Source organism: Pygoscelis adeliae, unplaced genomic scaffold, assembly GCF_000699105.1.
Source record: "Pygoscelis adeliae isolate BGI_AS28 unplaced genomic scaffold, ASM69910v1 Scaffold241, whole genome shotgun sequence".
NCBI lineage: Eukaryota > Metazoa > Chordata > Aves > Sphenisciformes > Spheniscidae > Pygoscelis > Pygoscelis adeliae.
Genome location: NW_008824056.1, coordinates 1,306,106 through 1,333,919, shown reverse-complemented (window position 1 = coordinate 1,333,919; position 27,814 = coordinate 1,306,106). Strand labels below are relative to the sequence as shown.

Genomic DNA, 27,814 nt, shown 5'->3' with positions numbered 1-27,814 from the left:
AGGGGACCCACCCGGAACGGTGAAATTGCCTAAAGCGTTGCTAACGGTACGCACTGACGGACCGAGCTCAGCGTCGGGAGGGGGCCGCGACTCCCGCGCCTCCGAGGCGCTTTTCCTTCTCGCCCCTCACCTACCTGCTCTCTGCAGCGATTAAGAATCCAGCTGGAGCTTAAAGAAATGAGGGTTTGTATATCATACACTTGACTGAATTTTCAAGGTAGAGGGAAAGACAGACTCATGGCACAAACCAGGAAAACTGCTCCTCAAGAATAATACACTTGGTGCCATCCTCATCAGTAATGAAATGCGAGGCATTATTGAAATTGAAGTGGAAACACCTCGGTATACGCCTGTGTTCTTTTCTGCTCTTCTGTGCAATTACTGTAATCAAGGTCTTACCAAACTGATTCTTCTTTACAATTTGGGGAGAAATTCACCCTGAAGCTGGAAACCAAGAGACATAAGAACTTACGACATCTGCTTCAGGGGGAGCAGGAACAGACCTTCTGCCAACTACTAATCTACATATAAAAATAAATGTAAGTGATAATGTTCAGTTTCAATTTAAGCTTGTTTACCTACTTTGGCTACTGAAGACAGTTAAAGTATTTTAAGTGAAGCAAAATTGCTACTGTCATACGTTAAAATGGGCGATTACAATGAAGAATATTGAGCTTATCTTGCTGAGCAAAAACCAAGATTGCAGTAGAAAGTGAATGGGTTAGGACTATGATTACTGACAGTGTTTTACTCGCGTCTGTGACACTGGTAAATCTCAAGATTTTATCAGTCAAGTACTCAATGTTGTGTAGACTTTTCTCATACTCCAGATTATTCTATGTTTATTTACAGTTCATCGAACTACACTAAACTAAAACTGTAAAGTTATTCTCAGATGTTACTTTTACAGTGAATTTGAAAATTAAATGGAATTCATTTAATGTTGTAATGTAAGTCACAATACATCATCATTCAGAAGTTACCTAAACATCTGTCTTAAAACTGGTATTTAGAAGACCTTATACAAATATCTGGGAAACATCTGGAATTGTTTGGAATAATAAAAAACCTCATGCTCTAACAAATTAACCATCACAGTTTAGCTGATAGGCACAGAGTTTACAATACTACATCAAGCTGTAATTGGTCTTTTTTTGTGTGAAGCTGTTACGATAATACTAGCCTTAAAGTCGTATCTTTTGACATCAGTTACACCACTTTAGTTTTGAATATTTAAGTTTTAACTGAAATTTTTCGTATGTATCAAGTTGAAGTTTTCCAACTTTTCAACCTTAACAAGTTGAAATAGTGCTTTCTATCACTATAGTTCCGCTTGTGGCAGTACGGATGCTGCAATCAATTAAGTGCAACTTGCTCAAAACAAACAAGTTTTCTAAAAAACCGTACATTTTTCAACTCTCATGGTTTCTGATTTCTGTTACAAAAAAAAAAAATCTGTTGGCTGTTGATTACTTTTCCTCCCTGAATCTAATTACAGTTTCTAATACATGTCCCTTATGATCATGCCTCTGTGTACACTGGCTTTCAACATTAGTCCCCATAGAGGGTAGGTTGATAAAATTGTTCTGATTTTTGCTACCAAAATGGGCAGGGGAGAAAGAGGGATTAAAAACATACCCCATTTTTTTCTCTCGATGCTGGGGGAACATAGAAAAATATTTTAGTGACACTCACCTAATTTGCATGATTTTTAATAGGAATGTCATGTAGGATTTGACCTATTAACTAGTAGCTCTAGCACTTGGGAGAGCATTTTTTTCTGAATGAGCCTGATTGTAGAGCCCAGGATTACAGGATTCCTGGGCATATAGTTATGTTTTTGTCTCAGGGCACAGCACATGCCCTCAGCAGGGCTAATTGCTTCTCTCCCTTTTTGAACACAGCACTTCTGGATGCATTAACCCAACAAGGCCTGCCTGGTCCACCACCTTCTGTCCGGCTGAGGCAGGGCTGCCCACACGCTCAGGAGGAAGGAGTCTGGTGTTGGGGGCTGGGAGCTGCCCCACTCTCCCCTGCCTGACTCCAGAACAGCTCCATGGAAGCAGCAACAAGCTCCACAACAGGCCCCAAGCATCTGCACTGCCTCATGGTGATGAAAGGCAAAAGGCAGTGAAGGGACAGCCTGGAGGCAGCTGTAGCCCAGTGCTTATCCCTCAGGATGATGTGCACAGCTGCAGCCTACCCTAGCTAGGTCGTGGTCCGAGGTGCATCGACCAACTTCATGCTAGGGACTGCCTGGGTCCATCAGAGACAGCCCTTCTCACTGCCCACTCCTGGGCCATGCAGGACTCCTCCTCATGAACTTGACAGCTCTCTGCTGCCTGCTAGCCATCCTCAGCAGCCGTGGGGCCTTGCTGCTCGACTTCCAGGGGCTGAAGCAGGTCAGAATGGCCATCTTCTTCCTGCATGGCTCAGCTGCCCTGTTCAGTGCCAGCGCAGCAGCCACAAGCTTTAGTCTCTCTGCACTGACAGCCTTTGGCTCAAGCTGCTGCTTCTGTATCCTTGCTTGCACCCTTGCAGCCATTGCAACCAGCTCGAGCTGCACTGCCTTGGCACAGCTCAAACCTGCTGTGGCCCTTTGCCTTGCCAGGATCAAGCAGCAAGAGACAAACCCCTGCCCCACAGATGAAAAAGATGGCCCTAGCAATGCACATGGCTTTCCTCCTCACTTCAAGGAGAGACTGGACTACCCAAGGCAACATGCGCTGCCTTCCTCCAGGGGGGAACTGAACCCCGGAGAGAGGAACATCTGCCCTTCAAGCAAGAAGCAGCTGAACGCCAAGCAGAGGAAAGTGTCAAATTCATCTGCAAGGAAACTGACCTCCAAACAGAGGAAGGTCTTTCTCCCAAAGCAAGCAGATACAAGCTCAACTGTCACAGGGGCTCCATATCATACAGAAGACAGCTGACTCCAAAATGGAAGAGAGATATTCCTTCAAAACAGGAAAGACAACATGAGAAAGAAGTTTCCTATGAATAAAGGAAAAGGCTAACTGACACAAGAAAGAACTCTTCCCAGAGATACTGACTACATTCATTGCCTCACAAGGCCTGCTCCGGCAACTATCCAGATACCACACAGTAAGAGATTTATCCAAAAAAACCCTTATGAATTAGAAAGTTTCAGTAAAATTCTTATTTTGCCATAAAAGGGACTTAAGATGTTGAAAAACAAATCCTTCCTTAAAAAACCTGGTTTGGAGAAGCATTAGGTCCTTCTTGACTTGAGAACAGGACTTAAAATGTCTTAAAAGTGTTCTTCTAAAAGAAGGTAGTGTCCTTTCCAGAAGAGATGCAGTAGCAAAGTGAGGGAAAAAAAGCCTAAGTCCAAATACTTGCTTAACTCTAAAGTCGAGATAATTTAATTCTAAAATTAATTCCAAAATAATAGATATAGTTCTTTAAATAGCCAACTTCAGTTTAGGTTTGCCTTAGATTTGCAGAACCTAAACCAGTTAAAGATTATGACAGCATGGACTTCTTAACTCTGGCTTTACTGCCATGCTAGGGCAATTCTGCATATTGGTAATGTTACAGTAGGATTGAGAGCATATTTTACATATTTGTTTTGCAAATACATAGTCCAAACACAGTGTATTTCTTTCTCAAGCTGTGTTCCTCCATTATATATTCCATTTGACTATTCCATGTCCCACAGTAGAAGTTTTGCTGACAGCATTCATTTAGTTTATTCACATGCCCAAACCATTCCCAGGATAGATCAAAGAGGATAGTACAAGACTGCAGGTGCAAGGTATATTTTTTTTCTTGTTATGCTTGGAATGAGATAAAATATGAGTAATCCAGAGCTAGTGCTAGTTATTTTCCTATTTGGCTATGTAAATAATCAGTACATCTTACATTGTCAGTTTTATAGGAGTTTAGGGTAAACCGGGGAAATTCCCCCTTTACTTTCTACCACCTTACGGTTTAATCCTTTCAAGCCAGAAGACTTAGTTGAAGTCACCAGGTTTTAAAAAGTTGCTTGCTCTGTCAAAACCATTCTTTAAATCATGGCCTTACCCTTAATTACAGGTGGGCAGATCCCTGCCAATTGTGCTCATCCTGCCTGCTGATGGTACCAGAAACCAGAGTCCTACATTTCTGCAGATTGTTTGGTTTGTGAATTACCTTCCTTATCCACTGCCTCCACTTCTAACCCAGCTAGCAGTTTTACAACTTGGGACAGTCTGCACCTATCACAAAAGTGGCCTCATCCATCTCTCTTGTGCTCAAGCAGCCACAGGGGCTCCAAGAACTAGCTGAAAACTAACCCTGAAAATAACTTGTTTTTCAGAGAACGGATCCATTGGCTGGAGGATTATGCAACATAATGGGTCATTATACCAGATGGGTCATTACTAAACCACCTGCTGTGGGTATGTCAAGATGATGAGAGCACATTTCATAAAAAGTCAGATGAACAGAATGTGTGCATTCACTATCAGTAATCCACTTTCTATTACAGAGATGTCATCTCAAACATTTTATTTACTATTTGAACAAGAAAAAGTAACAGTAAGCCAGATACACAAATCTTCACATCCAGTTTATTCTGCCCCTGTGCCCAATTTGTAGAAGAGGCTGCAACCGCGTGGATGTTCCATTGTTAGCATTACGTTAACTGCACCACAGTGGCAAATCTTTGCAAATGAAGTTCTGGGAATAAGTATCTAGCAGAATTCTGCATCTAGCAGAAACTGCAATGGACAAGACAATGGGCCAGTGTTCAATGTGCACAGCTGACAGTCTGCAATGTACTAATGCCAGAGCCATTCTGAAAACATTAGCTTAAGAGACAGCCCCATTCTAACCGCATTCATAGGGTCTGGTGCAGTAATAACCTGCTAAAAGATGTTTCTGCAATTTAAGTCAAGTGAAATATGAAAATCATAACAAGAACTGTTTTGAAGATGCTTAGCTAGTGCAAAATAGATATCCCACAAGTCTACTAACACAAAACAGACATACCAACATAGATATCATTTGTGTCTCGGTACAAATCAAGTAATCTGCAACACACTTCAGAGGTTCACCCCATTAAAAAAATCTGCATTTCTATATTTATACAATTCTAGAAATCTTAGAAAGCTATCATGTGGCAAAACACATAGAAACTCACAGCAGCTAAAAAATGAAAATGCCATATAGCCGAAATAAATGTGTTAGCAGGTCAAGGTTTGTAACTGAAAATATTATTAGAACAAGTGATACAGTTAGAGAAAATACAACGTTTTAGGTGAGGAAAGCCTTCTTCAGGTCCACAGTACAACCAACCTGCAAACTAAGGCTTTGGTTCCACCACAAAAGTCTAATTGCTGGCTGCACACTTCTGGTTCATTATAAATACCTTGTCAAAGGTAGCAGAAAAATGAGTATGAACTGTGTAGTTGAGTGAAGGAGTCCGAATCTGTGACGAATTCCAAACAGCTTAAATGAGAAAGAGGTAAACTGGGCATATAGTTAAAGGAAAAAAAAATTTGAAAGCTTGTAAGAAGGGAAGTAGCACAGCAGGATAGAGTAAGATTTTACTGTCACAATATTGCTCAGGCATGAGCCATGCACAGAACTTCACTGGTTGCACAGACAGCCACTTAAGAAAAAACTCCAAGGCTGACAGAGCACTCAGATTTTTGCCTTAATTTCAATGCCAAACCAATTACTATTGTTATCAGTTCCTCTTCTCATTTCAATATATTTGAGACAGCGGTATTTTTCAGACTATGAGTCTGTAGCTGTCCATGGTATCAGACTACTCCCCTCCCTCCCCTACCCCAAGCTCACAAAGGTCTAAATCCATTTCATGTTTCTTGACAGATGCTTCTCCAGCTCATCAATACTCTAATTTTTGTGGTGGTGGATGGGAACGTATTGACGCTTTACTCCAGGATCTATACTAAGTACACTGCAACAACAGAGAAGACCTCCTAGTAAAACCACAGTGCCTGAAAGAGTTCAAATGGCACAGGCACTCAACCTGGGAGCAGTTTTGTTTCTGGGGTACCTGCACTACATAATACAGAATTAAAAAAAATGTTATAATCCTTTCCCCCCTACACACCAGGACAGTCTTAAGGAAAAGTTACAGAAGCAGAAGACCAAACAAGGGAGCTTTTGACAATAATTTACAATATAAATAACTGGTGTTCAGAGTAAGAACATATGTTGTTTTATACTCAGTTTTATGTACTTAGAAGAATTAAGAATTCAAGATGAAGCAACATTTAATCTGAAAAACTGCCGTTATAGGAATGAAACACTTGCTTCATACCATGATCTGGGGTTGCTGATATGAAGTCTGACTACTGACCATCTGCCTTTCCCTCAAATTACAAAACTTCCATAATGCGTTTACCAATAGCTGGCATTTTAAGTTTCCCACGTTTGTCATTTCCTAGTGATAGTAGCTTTTAAATTTCTATAAAACAACACTGAAAGTATATCAAAGGTATTTACATATGACAGTTTTAATGACAGCCTGAAGAAAACTGTTTTCCTCAGCTTTGGAGCACACCAAACCAGCAGAATAAATCCAGGACCCCCATTTCAAGGGATTTACAAGCAAAAAATGGGAATTTCTTTACGGAAATTAAGTTTCCGGTCACTTTTCTGTAGGTATTGAAGCAATATTAACTCTTTCCATTAATTCTGTGTGCCTTCTGAGTTTCACTCTGGCAGTAGCTAGAAGTTACTATTAGGAAGAGTTTGTAACCTTTACACATTTTCTGCTACTAAGTTTCTTTTCATAACATCTATTTGATCCAGATGCAGGACTTCTGTAATTGTTCCCAGCCTTGTGATCAGCATCCCTGCCAGTAATTTGGTGACATGCATAGTTGAGGAAACATTTATAGTTAAAAGTGGTAAAGAGTCTACAAGTATTAATATGAAGACATTCTTAATTATAAAGCAGCAAAATTAATTTGGTAATTTATGCAACATACTGTACGATAGGAGGAGTTGTTAACAAATACATACACATTTCTTCACTTTCAAGCAGAAGAAAGTCACCCCTCTTTCTTCCTGGCACATCCACTGTTTTCCTTAGGCTTTTGAAATTGTGTAAGAGCAAAGCCCTGGTTACACAGAAGTCATCAGGTTCTCTTGCTCGGGGCTGGCTAAGTTGCCTTAGCCAGCATTTCATTTTACTTGAAACCCTTTGAAGTTGCTTAGCTATCTTAACACACTATCCAGAAATTACTGTTTTTTAACAGTCAGACTAGCCTGTTCCTCTACCAAAACAGCAAAAGTAATCAACTTACTGGGATTGCTCGTGATCCACCAGAAGATATCATTCTGTGAAGATACCATTCTGTGAAGAAAGATGAAAGGTATGTCTCTGTTCAAGGTTCCATGCATCCAGCAAATGGCTCTCCTATGCTGAAAGGCCTCACACAATCAGGGGCTATTCCACTTCCAGTAGTGGGAGAGAAAGAAACAGGGTCAACTTCTCTCAAGCTATCCCTTTTGATTCAGCATACTATTCTTCCCTCTGCAGAACTACTCGTCCTAGCTAAATCAGCTAATCCGACCCTAAGATCCTAAAATTCCAATTTGGTCCAACAATGCTGCTCCTTGGAATAAAAATCCTACCTGGAATAGCTTATACTATGGATTAACTTTTGTCCTTTTAATATCTTAAAGGTCTTTTTCTAGGTATCTGCTACCCTAAACTCAGCTGAAAAGCTAATTTTCTACTTCAAAATCCCAAAAGAGTAGATTAACATACCACCTCACCTCCGCATCTTTGGTTATTTTTATTAGAATTGAAGAACAGTGACCACAGAGCTACCATCTGCATGGTTACAAACAATCTAAATATCACAGAGCAGTGTTCTGCTACCAAACAGCTTGAAAAGTACACTCAATGTCACAGCTTTAATGTTGAAAGGGAAATGTCTGAGCTGCTTCTGTCGACAACCTAATTCCACTGCTCAATAAAGTCAGAGGCTAAAATTTATTAATCTTCACACATACGCAGAAAATGTGTCTGTGGCTTCCATTGCAGCAATGCAAGGTTGTACCTGTAACTAACTCTGCCTTCTTACTTTCTGAAGTCTTAATAATCTGATTAGTAGTCCTAAAGTAAGTCTTTTAAGTTATTTCTTGTTTGTATCACAAGCCTCCCAAACAAATCCCCTTTCCCCAGCAATGTAATTAATTACATTACCTCAAACTGCAACTTCTGGGAAAAAAGGCATTGGACAAACTGGCTTCAGTTTTGCTCCTCAAGAACTCCGAATACTGCCACCCTGTGGATGCTGAATTGTTTAAGCTTTCCATATTTTGGTAACATAACAGAATAGTGACAGGATCTGCTGTGAAGCAGGTGAAGAGAATTTTCCACTTAAAAAACCCACCAAAAACCAAAACCAACAATCCACCACCACTAACCATGTAAGAAAGTACAGGCTGCAGCTATAACAGCACTGGCTTAAGGTAATTCTCTGTAAGTATATCACATCAGGGAAAGTGCCAAAAAGAAGCATTTACTGGCAGTAAATGCAGACCTTGCCATAATGTTTTGGGGGTTTTTTGTTTTGGAAACATCAAAGTTGCTACAAACATCGGTTCTCCCCTTACCCCAACAAGAAAGGATTCTAACAACTAAGCAATTTTCTACAGTACATCCTTCACAAAAATATTTTAGTGTGAAGTTAGTAAGGAGTATAGTTTTACTTATGGCATTGCAACTTCCTTAAAAACACCAGTTTAAGCATTTTACCTCCTCTAAGGGTTCCCTACATTTTACATGAAAACAGCCCTGATTTGTTTAGTGAAGACATACTATGTAGTTAAATTAGTTGTTTCTTAATATTTATACCAAAATAGTTCTTTACCTCAAGCCTACGTAACATTCCACACGACACTGACGCTTGGCAGTTAAGAGACAAGAGATTCAGAAATCTCACTGTAACTTTCTCCAAATGACGATCTTTGCATTTTGGTGAAAAATGGAGTGTATATACAAAGACACACCAAATACAACAGTTGCAAGTTTTAATGTTTATTTCCCCAAGACAGCCTAGCCTGCACTCTACTTGGATAAATTTCACAAGCTAGTTTCCGCTGCTTCTAGTTTTAAACTTTAACCATGTTTCTGATGACAAGGAATGCTGCAAAAATACTCTAGTCCAACAAAGAGTTATGATCACAAAATAATCTTTATCCATTCTACAGTGTTTCAGAATTACCAGTTGATTTTAAAACACAAGGTAGATATAGATGCTAATGGTGGCTAATCTGGTATGTTTTATTATAGCAAACTGTTGTTCATGCAACACTTGTGCTCAAAGGGGAAGGCACAGCATTTCCTACAATGAGCCACCTTATAAAGAGTTCATTTTGTACAAATTTGTAATGTCACCTTTAATTTAGTGTGCAGAACCTCAAAACTGAGGTATTACTCCAATTATAAAAACACTTGCATCCTTTTTGTGCAAGTTTTAAAAATACAAAGTTTTCTCTCTAAAGTGGCTCAAAATAGATTGTTCATGGCTGCCTACATCTAAGATAAAAAGAGTCTAAAACAATTGGATTAGGCATATTAAAGGTGTTCAAACCATGACTTGATTTGTACATCTATTCACACCTCTTTTTCGGTCTTTATTCGGCAGTACATATGCACCAAATTTCATTTTTAGAAGTTTCCATATCATTTTCATAGAAAACAAAGTTTGAAAACAAGTAACATTGAAACACAGCACGGTATTCTACCACAACGGAAACATTTGGTTACAGGACTCAACAAAATCTAAAAATGAACTATGCCGTAGATTACCACATGCAAAGGTCTTCATGTTATCTTTGAAAATGAAAAGGATGAGATTTTATTACCACATTTTACTGCTTTCTACTATTATGGCAACTTGTGTACTGCAACACAGTCTATTTGAAGGGAAATGTATGATTTTTTTCATGCAAAAATCTACAAATTAGTTTTGATGATATGGAAAGCTTTTCATAACATCAAACATTCATCTGGTGCAAATGCACAGGGAAGCCTTCCTGAAATTCTGACTTTACAAACAACTAATAAGCCATACAGGAAAGAAATTAGAAATAACTAAAAGAAAAATAAGAGGGAAAAAAACAAAAAAGAAACACAGGCTGCAGGAGTAAACCAGAGTCTGCTGCTAAACCGGTCTTTGTTTTTGTGTCCAGTGTAAGTTAACACTTATGAACTCATTTTGATGATTTACTAGGTTTGTTATCAGCCCCCTGAAGGCGAATCAAGCTTGCATGCGTTCACATACAGCATCACAACCATACTCTCGTACACACGCCACTCCAGGACTAGGAGCCTGCTTCAGGACTGAAGAGCCCCGTATTTGAAACATGAGCCTGGCTCCACAGCATCGAGTCCAGACATTCATTCAATGTTGTCCATTCACACGGTGCTTCATAGCAAGGCCTGGGCTCATTCTCCTTGGACTTATATGGGCATCCTATTCTCTTATGCTTACAAGGCTTGATGATGATAGTACTGCATTTCCCCCCAATTGCTCTAGTAAGTCATTGTTCCTTCTCAGGCACTGAAGATCTTTGACCTGTAGCCCTTTTTCTTTGAACAATCTAAATAAGCATTCAGTGTGAAGTTTTTCATTACATTTTGCCACTCATTCTCACTCGCACCCACTCGCCATCTTGACTTCATTTGGGCTTTTCTGTGATTCCAAATGAAATCTTCACATTTTCTTTCCCGATTTAATGCAGCAGCGGATCCCATGAGCCAAGATTGATGGATCAAACCTTTTTTTTTATTCAGTGCTGCATTGTACCTAACTTCCAAAATATCACTCTAAAACTGGAACCCTTCTGCTGGTACATTGGCAGATGAATTGAAACCAAATGTTCCGCCTTGTATTGCTTCTGGAACAAGGCTAGGATCTTCATCAATCTGTAACAGAACGAGAACATCATGAGTAGGAATAGAAAGACAAAAGCCTCACTAAAAAGGAGCCAGACAATCCTAAAGAGCATCTCTCTCTTCACCTAACGTACTTCCCTTGCATCAAGTCTTGCCATTGTTCTCCCCCAACTTAGTAAGAGCGCTATACTGACAAAGTAATTTAGGCTGAATTGTTTTAGCTTGTATTTAGTAGGTAGGCTACATGGCACCAAATAGTCTCTCTTGTTTATGCAGTTTTCACTCCTGGAAAGCATTCTGTCAGTCATGCATCCCTCATCCTTATTGCCAGCTTATAAACTGTCACCGTTCTTAAGAGAAGACCAATACCATTAAATCAAGTAAGGATTAAGCCAAAACTGTGGTTTCAATTTAAATAGGTAGTATACAGGTTACCAAATTGACACTAGATTAAACTCCAAGTCCTGCTGTATATGCAAAATTTGACTTGCTAAACAAGACTTGCATCTTATTGTTCACATAAAAAGTGAAACTCTAGCACAAAAACTTCTACGTGGACAGTAGGGCATGAATGCAACTGAGCTCTACCATTTTTGCAGTAATCCGCTCCCAAAAGTTCTTCAACCAAGTAGAAAACCCTCTCACTCCATGACACAGACTGACATGATTGCATTTCCCTTATATGCAATTAACTTCTATGATTTAAAGTGCATACAAATCTAAAACCTTCCTTTGCTTTATGTTTAAACTGAAAACAACAGTCTTGATCAGCACATCCTACCTCTGAAATTACTAAAATATTCAAAATAGTTTGTTTCTTAAGAAGCAGAATCTCAGATTCGGTACTCTAGTCAGCTGGGAGCTTATCAAATGTGAGATGTCAAGCTTAGTCAGAAGCTGACAGTTAAGAGAACTATTCAAAGCGCAGTATTTTAATCCCTAGAGATGAGGGTTAAGTTAGGCATCAGGTCTTTAGATACTTCATGAAGAACGGTAAGGTATGCAACAGGTTCAAATAAGGGCTCATTCTTCACTGAAAAACCAAACAAATGTCAGAGCAGGCTTTAGAGCTGTTGCCTGTATTGCGAACCATAAACAAACAATCTACAAAAACAGACTGCACACTTACATCATCTGAAGAGAAGAACTGATCAATGATCTCATAAGCCAGTTTGTAGATGTCTTCATTTTCATGATTTTGTAGCTGTTCAATTTTCTCCAGGCCTACAATAAATATACAAAAACATAATAGAGTTAAAATACTAAGTTCAGGCAAAACAACCTCCCTTTCCTTAAGGCCTCATCATACAAAGTAATTAAAAAAACAAATCTAGGAACAAGATGACTAAGAATAAGATGCCGTTAAACTCATTTGACATGCTTAAAGCAAGAAGCTTCTTAGAGATTTGAGAAAATATGTTAAAGATTGAGAAATACATACCATGACAAAAAAAAAAAATTGTATAAAAGGTCAATTCCAGCAACGATAGTGCTTCCCTTCTGTTCTTGCTATGAGTGGTTAAGCTAATCTGTGGAAATATGGCAAGCGCCAAACACTAGGACACAGACTCCCTTTCCACAAAAGCATCTTTTCAGCACCTGGTGTAGTAGCCCCAAGCTGTGACATTTCAAATCCACATACTATTGGTGGCACACATGCTATCAGTTACTGATCTGTAGCTTGATTATAGAGCAAGTAGCTCCAGTACAGTATAAGTTATTGGCAGACATGAGTAGAGCATACATTCAAATATTTTTGAAATTCTGACAGGCAGAGCTTTAGGCATGAACACGTCTTTTCTCCCTCCCCCACCATCACCAATCAATTAAGGTTCTCCCCCACCCCTCAAGATTTTGTATTTTAAAGACTATTCAACTCTAAGTTAATGAAATCCTACAGTTTTTTACCTGTGCCCAATTTAATATCACTATTCTTTCACCCTTGAAGAGTTTTAGTCAACTTAAATAGCAACCAATACAGGGAAAGTCTGAAAGCCACTAGGAAATTAAAGCGATCATATTTCTGCAACCATTGTATGTAGATTCCACCCCCGCCCCCAATTCACCTGGACATGACTTGTGCATGATTAAGGTAAGCATATCATCCCTACATTAACAGAAACTAATTTGTCAAGTATACCAGACTGTTAGAAAACTGGCACCTAACAAACTTTATTGCCATTATCCAGCTCCTCCACATTTTACTTGATCATGAACTTAATCAGTTAGGAAAAGCTAAGTATATTCACCCAGTAGGCATGAAAAGGTCACTTTTAAAAAAAGGTTTGCTTAAAACATCTGTGCCAACACACAATAAAGCCAACAGCATATACATGTCATAGGAAGCCAAACCATCAATTTCTGAAAAAACAGTATCAAAATATTAAGCATCATACCTCCACACTCTTCTATAAGATTGGCTATGGTTTCCGCTTCATCTTCAGCCATTTTTAATATATTACTTAGTCCATCCAGAACCACTTGCACAACTTGTGCATCTTTTACTGTCAGCAAGTTGCAAAAGGGAGGAATTACATTTTGTTGAATTAAGTATGCCACCTAAGGGGAAAAAAGCAAATAGTTAAATCAGGAGTGTGACAGAAGCAAAAAATGCACCACAAGCACACATGCAAACAATTTTAATGAAGTCAAAGTACTCAAAGTTACCCGACAAGGTAAGAGTATTCTGTAGCAGTCACTTTCAAAAATTCTTGGTTTAGAGCAGAAAAAAGTAACATTTATGAATTACGTTACAAATATATTTCAAGTCTAGAACACACAAGTAGCAGATACTGTGAATTTTTCAGTATTAGACAAGGAGTTTCAACCTCATTTGAAGAATGACACCACCACCCCAACCCTGCCACAAATATAATATTCTGAGTTTACAAGAAATTAGCATATTTCTACTCAATGGCTACTATCATTATGACACTCTTATCCATAGGAGGGGAAAAAACTAGAAAGATAGAGACATCAAATGACCAAGAATCTCATCAGAGCCTGAATGCAGTCATTCATAGCTACAAGAGCTTCCATCCAGTCGCCACTGATACTCTTAATCTCAGGTCATTCCAGAAACAGCAACTGAAGTTCACTCTCAAATCCCTTATGGAAAAGGGAAGAGTTCCTGAACAGGGGAAGAATCCAGACATTCATAATCCTGGCACAGAAGAAGTCTAAACCAATCAGCTGATGTACTCTCTCAAATGCACCCAGGAAAGATAATGGACCTTTTCTTAAGGTTTGACTCACTTGGTCTTTTCTTCCGCTGATCGTTAAGTTGCTTATTGCCCAGGCAGCTTCTTTCTGAGTACCAAAGTCACCCTAAAAGTACAACCATAAATAGAAATAATCATTCCAGTTTTTATATTATGTAGTATTCTAGTAAAAGCTTGTATTTGTTACAGTCCATTCTGCATGGTATCCCTATATCAGTTTTCACTAAGCAGGGAAAGTAACTAACAAATCCTGTAGATGTTTGAGTCTACTCAGTGTTCATCCCTTCCCTGCAACCATGTTTTTAAATCGATCTTCCAGAGGAAGGGAAATTTGTTTGCATCAAAGTAAATAAAAACTGTAGTACTACACTCTCCCACACTTCTTATCAACAGCTGTCATGTATTACAGTGAGAGATAAGCAGTGTCAATTTTGATAAACCACTGTACGTACTATAACTGCAACTGCCTCTGAAGTTTGTCAACTCAAGTCTGCTTACTAAATTTAAAGAGAAAGGTCTCCAACTCTTTTCTCAGTGATCAATAAATTGGCAGTTAACAGAACTATTTGTGAACAGCTATATGTTACTTAGGGGAAAGACAAGTATTTCTTCAGTCTCAACCCCAGCCTCCACACTGAAGCAAGACATTGCATCTTCGTCATGGCTGAACACATCGTAAGGTTGGTATTTCTGACCTCCTTCCAAACTTCAGGAAAGAAAAATCAAGTCATGAGTATAGCAAAGAATAGGAAAAGTTTGAAAGATAGAAATGTTGTACTGTTCCCATTTAAAAACATGCTTTTAGCTACCCTTCTTTGTCACAAGGCAGATCCTTGGGAGCACAACATGGTTTGGAAACTAATGTTTTAAAAGACACTAACGCCCAACAACTGAAAAGGAATACAGGTATTTGAAATCCCAAATGATGATCCATTAGCATTCAACCTCTACTAGTCAACAAGCAATGAGAGGCTTTGTGAAAAAGCATGAGAGAAGCATTCCAGAAGCGTTTGCGAGCAACCACTTGACTTTAATAAAAAAAGGTAATAAAAGCATTCATCTCAAGTTTCATCTATTATTGAAAAGAAGCATACAGCACATTGTTTTTCTATGGGAAAACTCTGAACACACAGAAGCTACGATTATTTTCTATGGACACCTATTTTTTGTTGATGCAGTTTTACTTGTCCCATCTCTTTTTTATTTTTTTAAACAACCCCAGTCCATAATCTAGTGTCACAGGATCATTACTTGAAGTACTCTCAGACTAAATGCATAACACAAACAGGTTAATAAATGACACCTTTGAGCACTTTGTTATGTTTCCAGATAACGTGGGGAGAAACGGATGAAGTCCTTAAGCTTTGGCAAAATGCTGGGAACTAACTCAATGCTGTTCCCATCCAAACCTCTTCACACTACATATGAGAATAAAGAATTCTACCCCCGTTGTTTACAGAGTGAGAAAAATAATTTAAATGAGATTTAGAAGGACCTGAGAAGGAGCTTCCCCGATCTGCTTCCTTTCCCCAGTACACTTGGAACTCATCATCTCATAGCACTTCACAAAAGAATAACATTAATGTATTTTACCTTGCAACATACGAAAAATGCTCAAGGATATAGTTTACCCCTGCCCCCCACGTTTACAGCATTATGTAAAACATGAAGCAAGGAATTCAATGTCACTTTCCCCAATTAAGGAAACAAACTGTTAAATCCCTCTTGTTATCTAACCTTATCTAGAAGATGTATTATCATTGGAACAAGGTTTGCATCTATTACTGCCTGAACTTGCTGCTGATTTCCGGCAGTGATGTTAGATAGGAACCACACTGCTTCCTGCAAAATAAAAGGATGTGAGAAATTACTAATTTGTATAGTCTTCCATATCATATCTTATTTCCACTCCAGCAAGATCTTATACATTCACATTTTTAGATCTGCAATTCATACACTAGTCAATCTTAAATACAATCAAGTATTCTATCAGTTTGATTGTACGTAGATGAATTCCTAGTAAGTAGGCTAGACACACAGGTAACAAAGCAGACAGTCTCGCCTTAGGAGACTCCACAAGACTTCAGTCTTTCATTGTTACCAAGTTACAACCAAATACTCCAAATCCACAGATTAAAAGGAAAAATTATTTGGAGACAAGTCACAAGGCTACAAAATGAGCACTCATAATTGATTCCATTACTGAGAATGAATGCTACAGCAGTTTTCAGCCGATGATCAGATGAGCTCCAAAATGCATCACGTTTTCCAGACACAAGTGGTAGAAGACAGTATGTTCTTTACCTGCTTCATAATGCTTCTCTTCTTAGTGTCAATCATCAAGAAAGTGCAACACCTATTACTTAAACGCTTGCTTTTCAAGAATACTGTAAAGTTATGTGACCCTTTATGATCACTCTGTCCATAAGCCCAGGACTGCCTCCTTCCAGCAATAACCAACAGCAGGTGCCTAGGAAAGTGTGTAAGAGAGATCTTTTCCCCAGTAGGCCCTCCCAGTCCTGAACAGTTGAAATTCTGAACTAAGCTGAAGACTGTATCTGGATTCTTATGTTAAACAAGGATCAAGAGCCTCCCACTCCCCCTTTTTAAGTGGGAATCTATACTTTAGTCAAGAAATAACGAACACAGTCTCACATAAAATTTTAAGTATATTCAGAGTATCAATGTTTTTTAATCTTACAGTTGAGAAATTTCTCCCTTCCTAGAAACCCTCCATCACTCCTCAATTCCCTTCTCCTCTCAACTTACCTGTCAGGACAACTTCTTAGATTAGTATTTCTCTCAACATGAGATTCAGAAATTCTCACATTTCATTCAACTGAGTCTCTCAGATCAGATCACAGGATCACTTTCATTAATGAACCTGTTAGAGATTTAGGATGCCTAGGCTTGTCTTGGTGGGCTTGTTTTGGGCTTTAATCATTGGCGATGTTGTAAAGTGGCACCCGAGAACTTAACAACATGCCTCAGATGCACTCCGGAATCAGCACTGCATTATCAGTGCCCCCGTTTAAAGCCTTTTCTATACATGCACGCACACACACGTTCCCCACCCCCCACCCCCAGTTTGACTTGGTTGAAATTCCATTTATCACACACACTCCGTTCAGAGAGACATCCAATTATCTCTATTTCATCATTTCCGAGAGAGTCAGTTTAATTAAAGTGACATTTCACATATCAAGAACTCTAACGTTTAAGTCAGCCGCCAGAATTACAAGATAAAGCTTTAATTTCATAAAAATTCAATTTGAAGAACCAGGAAACAACATTCTTGTCAAGTACAAGTTTGCAGCTCCCTAGAGATTTTTCTACAGATGTTAACTTCAAAAAACATTTCAGCACCCTGCCAGCTCTTGCCATAAACTGGTATACGTAGTCAATTACTCAAATCTCTACCACACTACATTATGTGGAATCCAAAACAGCTAAGCCAAATATAAAAAAAGTTACGATCGAGTGCAATCTCTGCAGTTACTTACCTTATTAATTTTTTCTTTGGGATGTGTCAGAAGTGCTGGAAAATGTGAAAGAGCTTCACAATTCAGAACTACCTGTGTCTGTTCATCAGTGCCGGTGACAATGTTTCCTACAGCTCTCAGTGCAGCAGTCTGAAACAAAACACTTTCTTTAAAGAAGAGTTCTTTTTATCAAAGATTTTTCTAGTTGAGCACATACTTTCAAACAGTAACAGTTAAAAAAGCAAAAGGTTTTATGCAAATGCTATACCACACAGGAAAAAAGTACTCTTTAAACATCAACATGAACTATAAAAAGAAACCAGCTACTTTCTCTACTATTGCATTTTGAGCAACACTTCCTTAAAGTTATCCAAGCTTACTTGCACTTTAACTTCTTGATGACTGAGAAGAGGAACCAAATGAGGGACTATTCCGGAGTCTATCACCATCTGGATCTGTTCATTGCCAGCATCCGTTAGATATGAGAGCGCCCAGACTGTATCTACCAATATCTAACAGTAAAAACATTTATTTGTAAATAGTACAGAAATATCACAAGTCTTACAAAAAATAATTAAAACATAAAACAATTCTCTGTGAAGCCAGAATTGATGCAATACAGCAAAACCCCACTTTGTTTTACAAACTTCATACATTCCTACTCTATAGAAGTCTGAAATACAACTGCTGTTCAACCCGTTCTAGCTTGAAAGAATACAGGGATTAAAAAAACAGCTAAACTGCTAACTACAGCTCTAAATTCTGAAGGATATAATAAAAGCAATTCAACTATATCTGCTCTTTTCATGATGTACTGGTAGACAATGTGAGGTATGAAAGACTCACCCCTGGAAGGAAGATAAAGTCCTAGGCAAATATTAAACTATGGGCATTTGGCACTCTCAAACCAATTAACTGCCCATCATATGGCATCAAGTTATTTTTTTCTTGGCATTCCACCACAAAATTTAAGAAAAGCTTTGAATTTTTTTTAACATCAGGTGCAGCAGCACTCAAGACTGAATTTCCTGTGTGTGTGTGCAGAGGACCACACAGAAAAGCCAATTTAAATAGCAGTAAATCTGAACATTTCAAGTGACAGCTTACAAAAAAACTGAGTGAGCTGACAACTCTTGACTGATTGACAAATACAGCCATTTCAAGAAATTCAAATAAGCTTAATTTCACCTGCTTATATACAAGAAATTAAATAGTATAATTGCTATGCAAACTTTAGTTAATACATTCAAACATCTTGGTAAAGCACTGTTGCCATTAACTTAGACAACTGAGCTGCAACTTCCCCAGGAATCAAAGAATTAATCTTAAACAATTCTGACTTATGTTTAGGCAAAAAGCTGACCTGTTTCATAATTTCAGTAGTCTCTCTCGTTTACCTCACTATTAAAATAACCTGATGTTCATATTTAATGTCTCAGAAGTTACATCTAAAGCTATCATTTTACATATGCAGCAGACACTAATTTTTCTTTCATTTACACTGATTTTCATTACAATCTCAAACTTAAGTACTAGTCAAAAAAATCCTGTATTTATGTGTAAATGAATGTTCGTAGAAATACAACTGAAACTGCATTTTAAGTATAGGGAAAGTACATGCAAATAAGCACTTGCAAAGATACAGAGAAATACCAGGCAAAAATCATAACTGATACTTAAAAATAAGCAGTTAAAAGTTTGCCATAATGAGAAACTTGTTTTAACAAGTTTGCCATAATGAAAGAGAACACCACAGATTTTTTTTTTAAAGAAAATTAATTACGACAAGCTTTATACTTCAGCTAAAAACCTATACCAGAACACAAAACTAGGTCTAAGTGGTGTTACTTACATTTACATCTGTGTGGTGAATTAAAACACAGAGCGCTGGAAGGATCTAAGGAGGAAGAGAAGCATCTGACAGTTATTTTTAAGGCAGACAGATACTCAACTTCAGTTTAGTTACACTGAACAGTGAGTAATTCAGTCACCTCCTGAATGGTTTCCATCGGCGGAGGAGGATCTTTGTGACGGCACAAGTTGACCATGACCCAAGTAACATTTCTTAAGAAAGTTATGGGAATAGATGGGCTGATGAAGGACAGCAGTGGTTTCACTACTCCAAGACTAATAACATAATCTCTACACTGGGGTCCGTCACCTGTTTGAGACATCAAAGAATTACGAAGACAAAGATCATTCCATGCCATTCACAACAAGTCTGATTTCTACACAAAACTTCAGTTATTTAAAACACATACAAAGTTGAAGAATATGGGCCTTGGAAAGATGCATATAAATACATATATAGATACATATCTATGTAGATACATCATAAAGACACTTATATAAAGCTTTAGTAGGACCTGTGGCTGCCTGCCTAATGGCTTTATTTTGAACTACTCATTAGAAACAGCTACATTCTTAACAGAAAAGTGTTTCATAATTTATAGCAGACATACAGGCTGGGGTGTGGTTGACAAGGGAAAAGGGGTGGTAGACAATGCCAAACCACCGAGAATAGTTGATAGCCCAATGTATTCCTGAAGATCCCTTCACAAAGGTTATAAATCAATACTAAAACATCCCAAGAGTAGTTGAAAATTGCCTGAAAACAGATATTGTCACCTTCATATCTGAAAGATAAATAGACTTTCGTCACCGCCCAGGTATCACTACTGTTGCCTCAAAAGCAGCACATGACTTGTACTGCACACATATCACTAACAGCTTCAGTTACAATACCATGGATTTTGTTAGTTTGCTTCTTAAGAAGGACTAGACATTTCTAAAATATCAGATTGTAGAAATCGCAGTATGTCAGGACTGGTATTAGTCCTCAAGCACTACAAACAGTCAGGGCTGTAAACCACAAAGCTAATGCTTGCACAAGAAGAGGAAAAATCAAATGAAAGATCAAATGATCACAACTTATCTAGAATTCAACACAACGTATGTAAAGCTCAGGCAAAATTTCAGAACTCAATGCAAAACAGTTTTTATTTTAACAATCTGCATGTCTGTTTGCCAGTAATTCCTTTTCCTGTACCTCGAAAGAAAGTGTTTAGGCATGTGTTTTTGGGTGCACACCATCAACACACAATAGAGAAAACAGGAATAAGTAAGAACAGGGTAATTGCCAGTCTAACAGCTGCCTTTTGTCTCTCAGCTGAACATCTCCAAGTTCTAACACACAAAATCCTATTAGTTTATTCATTCAATACCAAAAGGAACTTAGAAGTTTTTAGTGGCAGGAGTAACACAAACCTATGATATTTCCTAAAGCCCACACAGCTTGCTCACAAACATTTTGATGAGGTGAATGCAGCAGTCTCAGAAAAAGTGGCACAGCATCTGAAAGATACAAACAAAACCCCATGCAGTTGTTAAGAAATACATCTCAAAAGACAAAATAGTTCACATAATTAGCTCTTAAATAAAATTTCAGTACTGCATAGAAATTTTTCTCCTGTTTACATATCAGTCAAAACTTTACTAATTTCCCAGATGATACTGAAATAAAATACACTGTAACAATTCTTCCTTCATTGCACTTTCTTATAGAGCCCACATTTCAGAATATTATGAAAGCAATTCTTAAAATAACCTGACATTTAATTTGTTTGTAAGTGTCACAAGTTTACTGATGCTTGTCAGGACTCCAAATTTAGTTATACTTATTGAATTTAGAAATTCTGTGCTAAGTTATCTATCAGAACCAACTGCAAAGTATTAACTGCTTAAGACCAACCTCACCCATTCAAATTGGCCAACTTAAGAGTCAGTAAGTAGACATCTACATTATTGGCTGGTAACATAGGAATGAGGGAAGTACAGGGGTTTAACTTGTTTCAATCTTACTGAATTACAGTACCCTATATCCCCATCACATCTTTACTAGTAGTGAAGTACGTGCCAGTTGCTGGTCCTAGCATGTGCAGAAAGCTAACTACTGAGGGATCTTCTGCACACATTGCCAGTGCAGAGCTTCAGTTTGTGCACAACTTCACCTGTGGCTCTACCAAGAGGAAACCTGGTTGATCGAGCATTCACAAGTAGACATGCAACGTAAACTGCACCAAAAGAACCCCTACTGCCCATACAGATGTACTACAAAACACCAAGTCACTGTGTACTTTTCCCTAATATTTCCAACTCTGCATTCATAGAATCATAGAATCATTAAGGTTGGAAAAGACCTCTAAGATCATCCAGTCCAGTATCTTTTGATAACCATTATGAAGGTACATGTACAGCAACAGCAGCTGTTTTTATGAATCTAGTCATCTTGGTCTCCTGGAAGCTAATACAGATGCATTCCTCAATGTGAAGTCTCCTTTTATATCACTAAGTTTTGACTCTACTCAATTTGAGACCCATTATCTAACATACCAGAATAACCTAACTGATCACTGCAGAAAAGATTGTTTCATATGCTACCACTATGTGCCAAAAAAAGCCAACTGACAGAGCAGTAAGGAAAGTATTCGAAAGGCAACACAAAACTCCACAATCGTTAAAGGCAGCTACTTTTCTACCCTATGTTGGTGTCAAGACACGAGAATGCTCCCAATATTTAGAACTAAAGCTAAACCAATGTTTCAAACACATTCTACATGCACCACATTTAGGTGATCCTTATTTTTTTTTATCCCCAGCACTAAGGTGCTTGCTTGCTTACATGATTTGCTAATGACAGTTTAGTGTGTAAGAAACACTCATTTACTTTAGATCACGTATTTCAAGAGAGGCTGGTATGTTCAGTTAGACTCTTTCTCAATGTAAAACATTTTTTGCTAGAGAAGTAACAAATCACAACAGATTTCTTATTTCCTACTAAATAAAGGTATTTTACAATGCCTGTATGCAAGGAGAAAAAACATCCCCAGCAAGCATATAAGTACTTCTGGAAAGATTACAACAGACCATCTTTTTCATTGAAATAAATAATTACAAGAAATAAACCACGCTTTCATATGTTATAGCTATTAAATTGGCTAATATAGTGCAAACACGCAGACCTAGCTAAATCAGAGATCATCACTGAAAGAAATAATTACTATATTTGGCACTCATCTTCAATCCATCAGTAAGCCAGGTTTAAATAAAAAGAAGTGTTCTAGATCAGAGGTGTGAGACAGAAAATATGTTAATTAGATTTCCAAAAGAAAACTCAGGATGCAACTGGGAAAGGAAGAGGAGGAGGATGAGAAAAAGGAAAGTTAAAAGTATTAGCAAAGATACATACTATAATGGTCAAATCCAAGCTGTATCAAAGTTAACAGGCTCTTAACACTGAGAGTTTGTAAAAGCAAAGGGCAACTGATCTTGCAACCAAAGCAATCTCAAAACATACATTCAATTAAAAAAAAATCCTTTAAGCTGAAGTCACCTGCCTTAAATTCCTTCACATGTGCTGTGGAGAATTAACTTATTTTTCCAGTTAAAGATTTTTGAAACACACCCACCATTTAACAGAGAAGAGACTGTGCTAAGAGCTTTCTTCTGAATACGTATTTTTTTCTAAATATAAAGCAAATGCGGTTTGTGAGAAGCCTGTAACTGCTTAGCACTAAATGAAAAAGAAACAATCTACTTTGATCACTGAAGTGAAACAGTCATGGAAGGTATGTAACAAACATTGACATTTTAACACTTAAACACCACCACACATCTTAGAAACTGTACTTACTACATTTATGAATAGAAGTTCCAAGTAGTTCTAAAAGAAGTCAATACATGATGGTTGCAGTGGGGGAAACACACAAAAAAGATCAAGCGTAATTCCGTGTTTTTTCATTGTTGGAAGCACAGCACGTTTAATGGTATCAGCAGCGTGCACTGCAATACAACACTGATTCCAACCATTGAAGCTACTGGTATCTCATGTAATGTACGTTTTGTGGATTTTTTCCTTAAATTCTAGGCAAAAACTTGTTTTACTGTATGTCTGATTGTTCCATGGGTCTCAAGAAGCTCTGCTGTTTTATTCACTCAATTCAAAAAGCCTGCAGACATTTCTACTTAGTTCTGCTTTACCGCCAGAAGTACTACTTTGATTTAGGACACGTTTAGAGTACAGAAGGAAGTTTGCTTTGCTTGGCAACTCAGATTCCAAGTCCAACAACAATTCCTTTCCATGCTTCAGATTCCTCAACATATGAAGGACAGCATTTTTTCTTCAACTTGATTTTGGAAGAGTTTGATGTCAGGCACCCTCTGGACTTGGTCCATATCTTTTCCTCCCTCTTCACAATAAGATAGGAAATCCCTCCATGAGAGTTTAAGGTGGGTTTTTTTGGTTGGTTTTGTTTCAAGTTTTTTGTTGGGTTTTTTGTTTGGTTTTTTTGGGGTTGTTTTGGTTTTGGGTTTTTTTTTGAAGTTTGAAAACTGGAAACCAGCAGATATCAGCTCTGCTAAAATAACGTGAGTTTCCAGAAGAGATTACTCACCATTAGGAAACCCAACTGAATTTAAATTCTGAGAAAATGAAGAACAAAAGCAGGCGTGCGCTTCAACTGATGCTGCTTGCCAGAGAAGAGGTAGAACATCTGGCAGGAGATTTCATGGGCAGGTCCTTCAGCGATGTGCCTGTGATTGACAACTCAATTTCAACCATCCTGGCTATCGCATCAAAGGACCAACCCTAACACGTGGATTGGTGAACATGCTTGAGATAGAAAGAAACAGGAGCGTGGATGCTCTTTACAGTATCATTCAGATCATCTTATTTTTGTGGAACCTACAGTGCGTGCTTTATCAACGATCAAGTACTGTTGGACTTACTAGATTGAACTACAGCCTGTGTTTGTTCAGAGGTTCCAGAGGCAATGTTTGTCAAAGCCCATGCAGCTTCAAACTGTAAAGAGGGACTGCAAAGTAAGGGGAAAAAAAAAAAAAGACTAACATGAGTTTTCCAATCAGATGCTATAGGCACATTAGCTAAATACAGAGAATTCTTGCAACAATTAAACATTTTGAGTTTTAGAAATACTCACTTGTCATCTCTTTCAAGACAGTGCACTAAAATAGGTAATATTCCTGATTTTATTAGATCGTCAATTGGTGGATTGCGATCACTGGAAAGCAGCTTTCTGTTTAGGAAAAGGAGAAAACACAAGATTTAACAGACAAATCACAGAAGGAGAAGTCATGACTGGAAAGGATTTCTGGAGGTTTAGTCCAACCTTCTGCTGAAAGTGGGATTATTGCTGACACTAGATCAGGTCAGTAATGGCTTCCTGTAGTTGAATTTTGGAAGCCTCCAAGCAGAGAGATCCAACAACCTCCGTGGACAAAGTGTTCCAGTGCTGCACTGCCTACTGGGCTGGGAATTTTTTCCCCAGTCTCTCTCTCATACTCTCAAAGACCAAGCAGGATTTGTTTTCTCCACCTCAAGCGAAAATAACTAGTCCCCAAAAACAAAATTACTGAACTATTGAAAAACTGAAGCCATTACATTCATTGCCTGTTTCAGTTGCCATGTTTTCTCTGACTACTTTTGAATTTTATTACCAACCAGTAAAATAAAGATCACTAGAGTTATTCAGCTACACCCTCCTGCAGCTTCTTCCTCCTCCACCCAACAAGGGAGATAAACAGATCCCGGCTGCTTTGACAGGAAAGGCAGAAACTTGTTTCTTCTTTACTAAGGATATAATGTCAGCGAGCAAGGATCCACAAAGTACTACTGCAAAGAACAGAAGTGTACAAATTTGTTTCAGTTTTTAATCCCTTTAGCTTCACCTTTCTGCAGCGAAGGAATTAAGGAGAATGAAGGAAGATTCTTGGAGGGGACAAGTTGGGCTGCCGCACCGAACTTTTACTAGCAGTGGGAAGAAAGATTATATATAGTCATCTGTTCATATGCCAGCCTATTCATATGGACATTTCCATTTCATTTTAAATCAGGCTTAATTCAGTGTACTTCAGTCTAATCTTGTTTAGATCAGCTACAGTAAATAGAGTGTTCTACATGATGCTGCCCTGAGTTGATGAAACTTTTAATGAAGACAAGTTGCCCAATGGAAATGGGCACAGAAACTGTTCCTTCCCCTATCAGTTTCAAATACATTAACTCCCAAAAGTCAAAGTGACTTCCAATTCAACTGACTTCTCTTTGGTCTGGAAGTCTTGCCTTGCACTTGAATCAACCCCCTCAAACACAGAGGGTGAACAAATACAAAGTTGTAGCTTTCTGCTACAACCACCACAAAAACCCAGTAGTTCATGAAATAGCAGTTAAATACTAAATTTATGCAAGCGAAGTTCATAAGAGTATTTTAGGATCATTTCTTGAATACGCACAACTACACAGAATTCCTCTTAAAGCGAAAAGTGGCTTTACTGGCCTAATCCATGACAAAACTAGAATTATGCCAGTTCTTTCTGTATTTAAAGCTAAAGACTTTATAGTCCTGCTAATTATATATTTTACTCTACTTGTGAGAAGCATCAAGTATTGCACTAAGATAAATTCTAGTACTTATTTATACCATAATGGAAATCCTGACCACTTCAAAGACCGAAGTATTTTGATCTTTTGAAAACTTGATAAATAGGACTTTTTTAAAATCAGTAAATGACATGCTTTTTCTAGTTAAGCTAGAACACATTTCCTGAATTTAAGAGCATGAGAAAATAAGAATAAAAATAGTATATATGAGAAAAGTGTGTTTACCTTGCAGCCTGCACAGCACTCAGCTGTATACCCTGGTTGTCACTTGAAGCATTCTAAAATAAAAGAGAATTTAGGCTTTTCACATATTTATCACCATGACGTGAAGAATGTTCAAACAATTAGATTTTTTTTTACCTGTACTATTGCCTCCAAAGAAGTGTTTTGCTAGAAAACAGAGACAAAAGCAGTTAGAAATTAGAATGTCTTTTAAATACAGAAAAAGACATGCTTGAGAGTTAAGTTAATTCTTACCACTCTAAAGTCACCATCTATATCAGAATCTTCACAGATATCTTCATGGGGAACGTTTCTCCTTTTTAGAAGATGCTCATCTCTCTTGTTCTTAAAGAGAAAAGTGATTTAATACCTTTAAAACTTTGATTTAGGGAGTGTGGGGGGTGTTAAGAAGGGAATAGAAGCTTCTGTTTTAAACAAGCATCATAAACATGCTTTCATTGATACTGTTAAAGTTTCCAACATTTAAGAAGTTGGAAAGGGCTGCACAGAGAAGCACATTTTAGAAATCACTTCTTCATAGAAAAATCCTCCATCCAACTTTATCTACAGCAGTAACTACTTTCGCTGGAAGTTTCATGTGCACACACCCATCAACACTGACATTAGAACCTGTTTGTCATTATTTATAACAAGACAAGGCAATTCTCAGAGGCTAGTTTTCTGTTCATCCCAGAAGTAAAATAATTCAAGTTATGATGACTTTTCTCAAGAGCTAGTTTTCCAAGAATTCTAAACATATACTCTTCCAACAATTCTTCACACATATACTCTTCCACTCTTACTTGTGCGTTGAACTACTGTTTTGGAAAAGAAAATAGCTTTCTGTCTACAGATTAGCAGGAACATCCTTTTTTAAAAGGAAACAAATAAGCTTTTTGTAAGTTTTTAAAATTAAAAACCTAGCTGAGAAGCAAGAATTATTCCCTTCAACAGATTACAAATAAAATTCTGTTTTTCAGGACAAAAATTATGGAACTTCTAGTACCACGTATGGTAAATTTAGAACTTCTAAACCAAAGTACCTTCACAGAATTAGTAAAGACAAATAGATAGTTTAACAATGGTGTTCTTGGTGGACTACAGAAAGAACACACAATAGTACCTACTTTTATTTTTTTCTAAGCCTTTAGCAAAAACTCTTAAATTTTACTGAAATACCAACATAGCCAAATCCCATTTGGTAAGAATAATGCTAGGTCATCTCACCTTTCTCAACTCCACAACAACTTCATTTCTTTGTCTTCTCATAGTCTGAAAAGAATCAAGATCAAAGTATATTATGTTCTGAATCTAGACCAAGTAATTTAAAAAGTTCTTGCAGAACTATCTTTAAGTTCATGCACTTCAAACAGTACTTCTACACACCAGATTTAATTTTCATTATAAAAGTAGAAATCCAACAGGAAATGGAGATAACTATTATTTCTGCCTGTTATTATTTCATAGCAAAACAGAGTCTCCTAGGTCTTCACGTTGAAGAAGAGTATACAGAATCAGGGAATAAACAACACACGCCTTTTAA

At 37.8% G+C, this 27,814-nt stretch overlaps 1 protein-coding gene across 1 annotated transcript; it reads right to left on the bottom strand.

The window, feature by feature from the left end:
* Positions 1 to 9,012: 9,012 nt before the first annotated feature.
* On the bottom strand, positions 9,013 to 27,555 carry KPNA4 (karyopherin alpha 4 (importin alpha 3)). Its single transcript, XM_009333919.1, has 16 exons — positions 27,499 to 27,555; positions 26,527 to 26,616; positions 26,410 to 26,439; positions 26,275 to 26,327; positions 24,593 to 24,688; positions 24,381 to 24,466; positions 20,862 to 20,948; positions 19,586 to 19,755; positions 19,447 to 19,491; positions 17,975 to 18,106; positions 17,616 to 17,744; positions 15,850 to 15,954; positions 14,147 to 14,218; positions 13,288 to 13,450; positions 12,021 to 12,115; positions 9,013 to 10,921 (listed from the first exon to the last, which is right to left on the bottom strand). The coding sequence occupies exons 1-16, from the start codon at positions 27,538 to 27,540 to the stop codon at positions 10,823 to 10,825; spliced, it is 1,494 nt and encodes a 497-aa protein (XP_009332194.1). The 5' UTR covers positions 27,541 to 27,555; the 3' UTR covers positions 9,013 to 10,822.
* Positions 27,556 to 27,814: the final 259 nt, after the last annotated feature.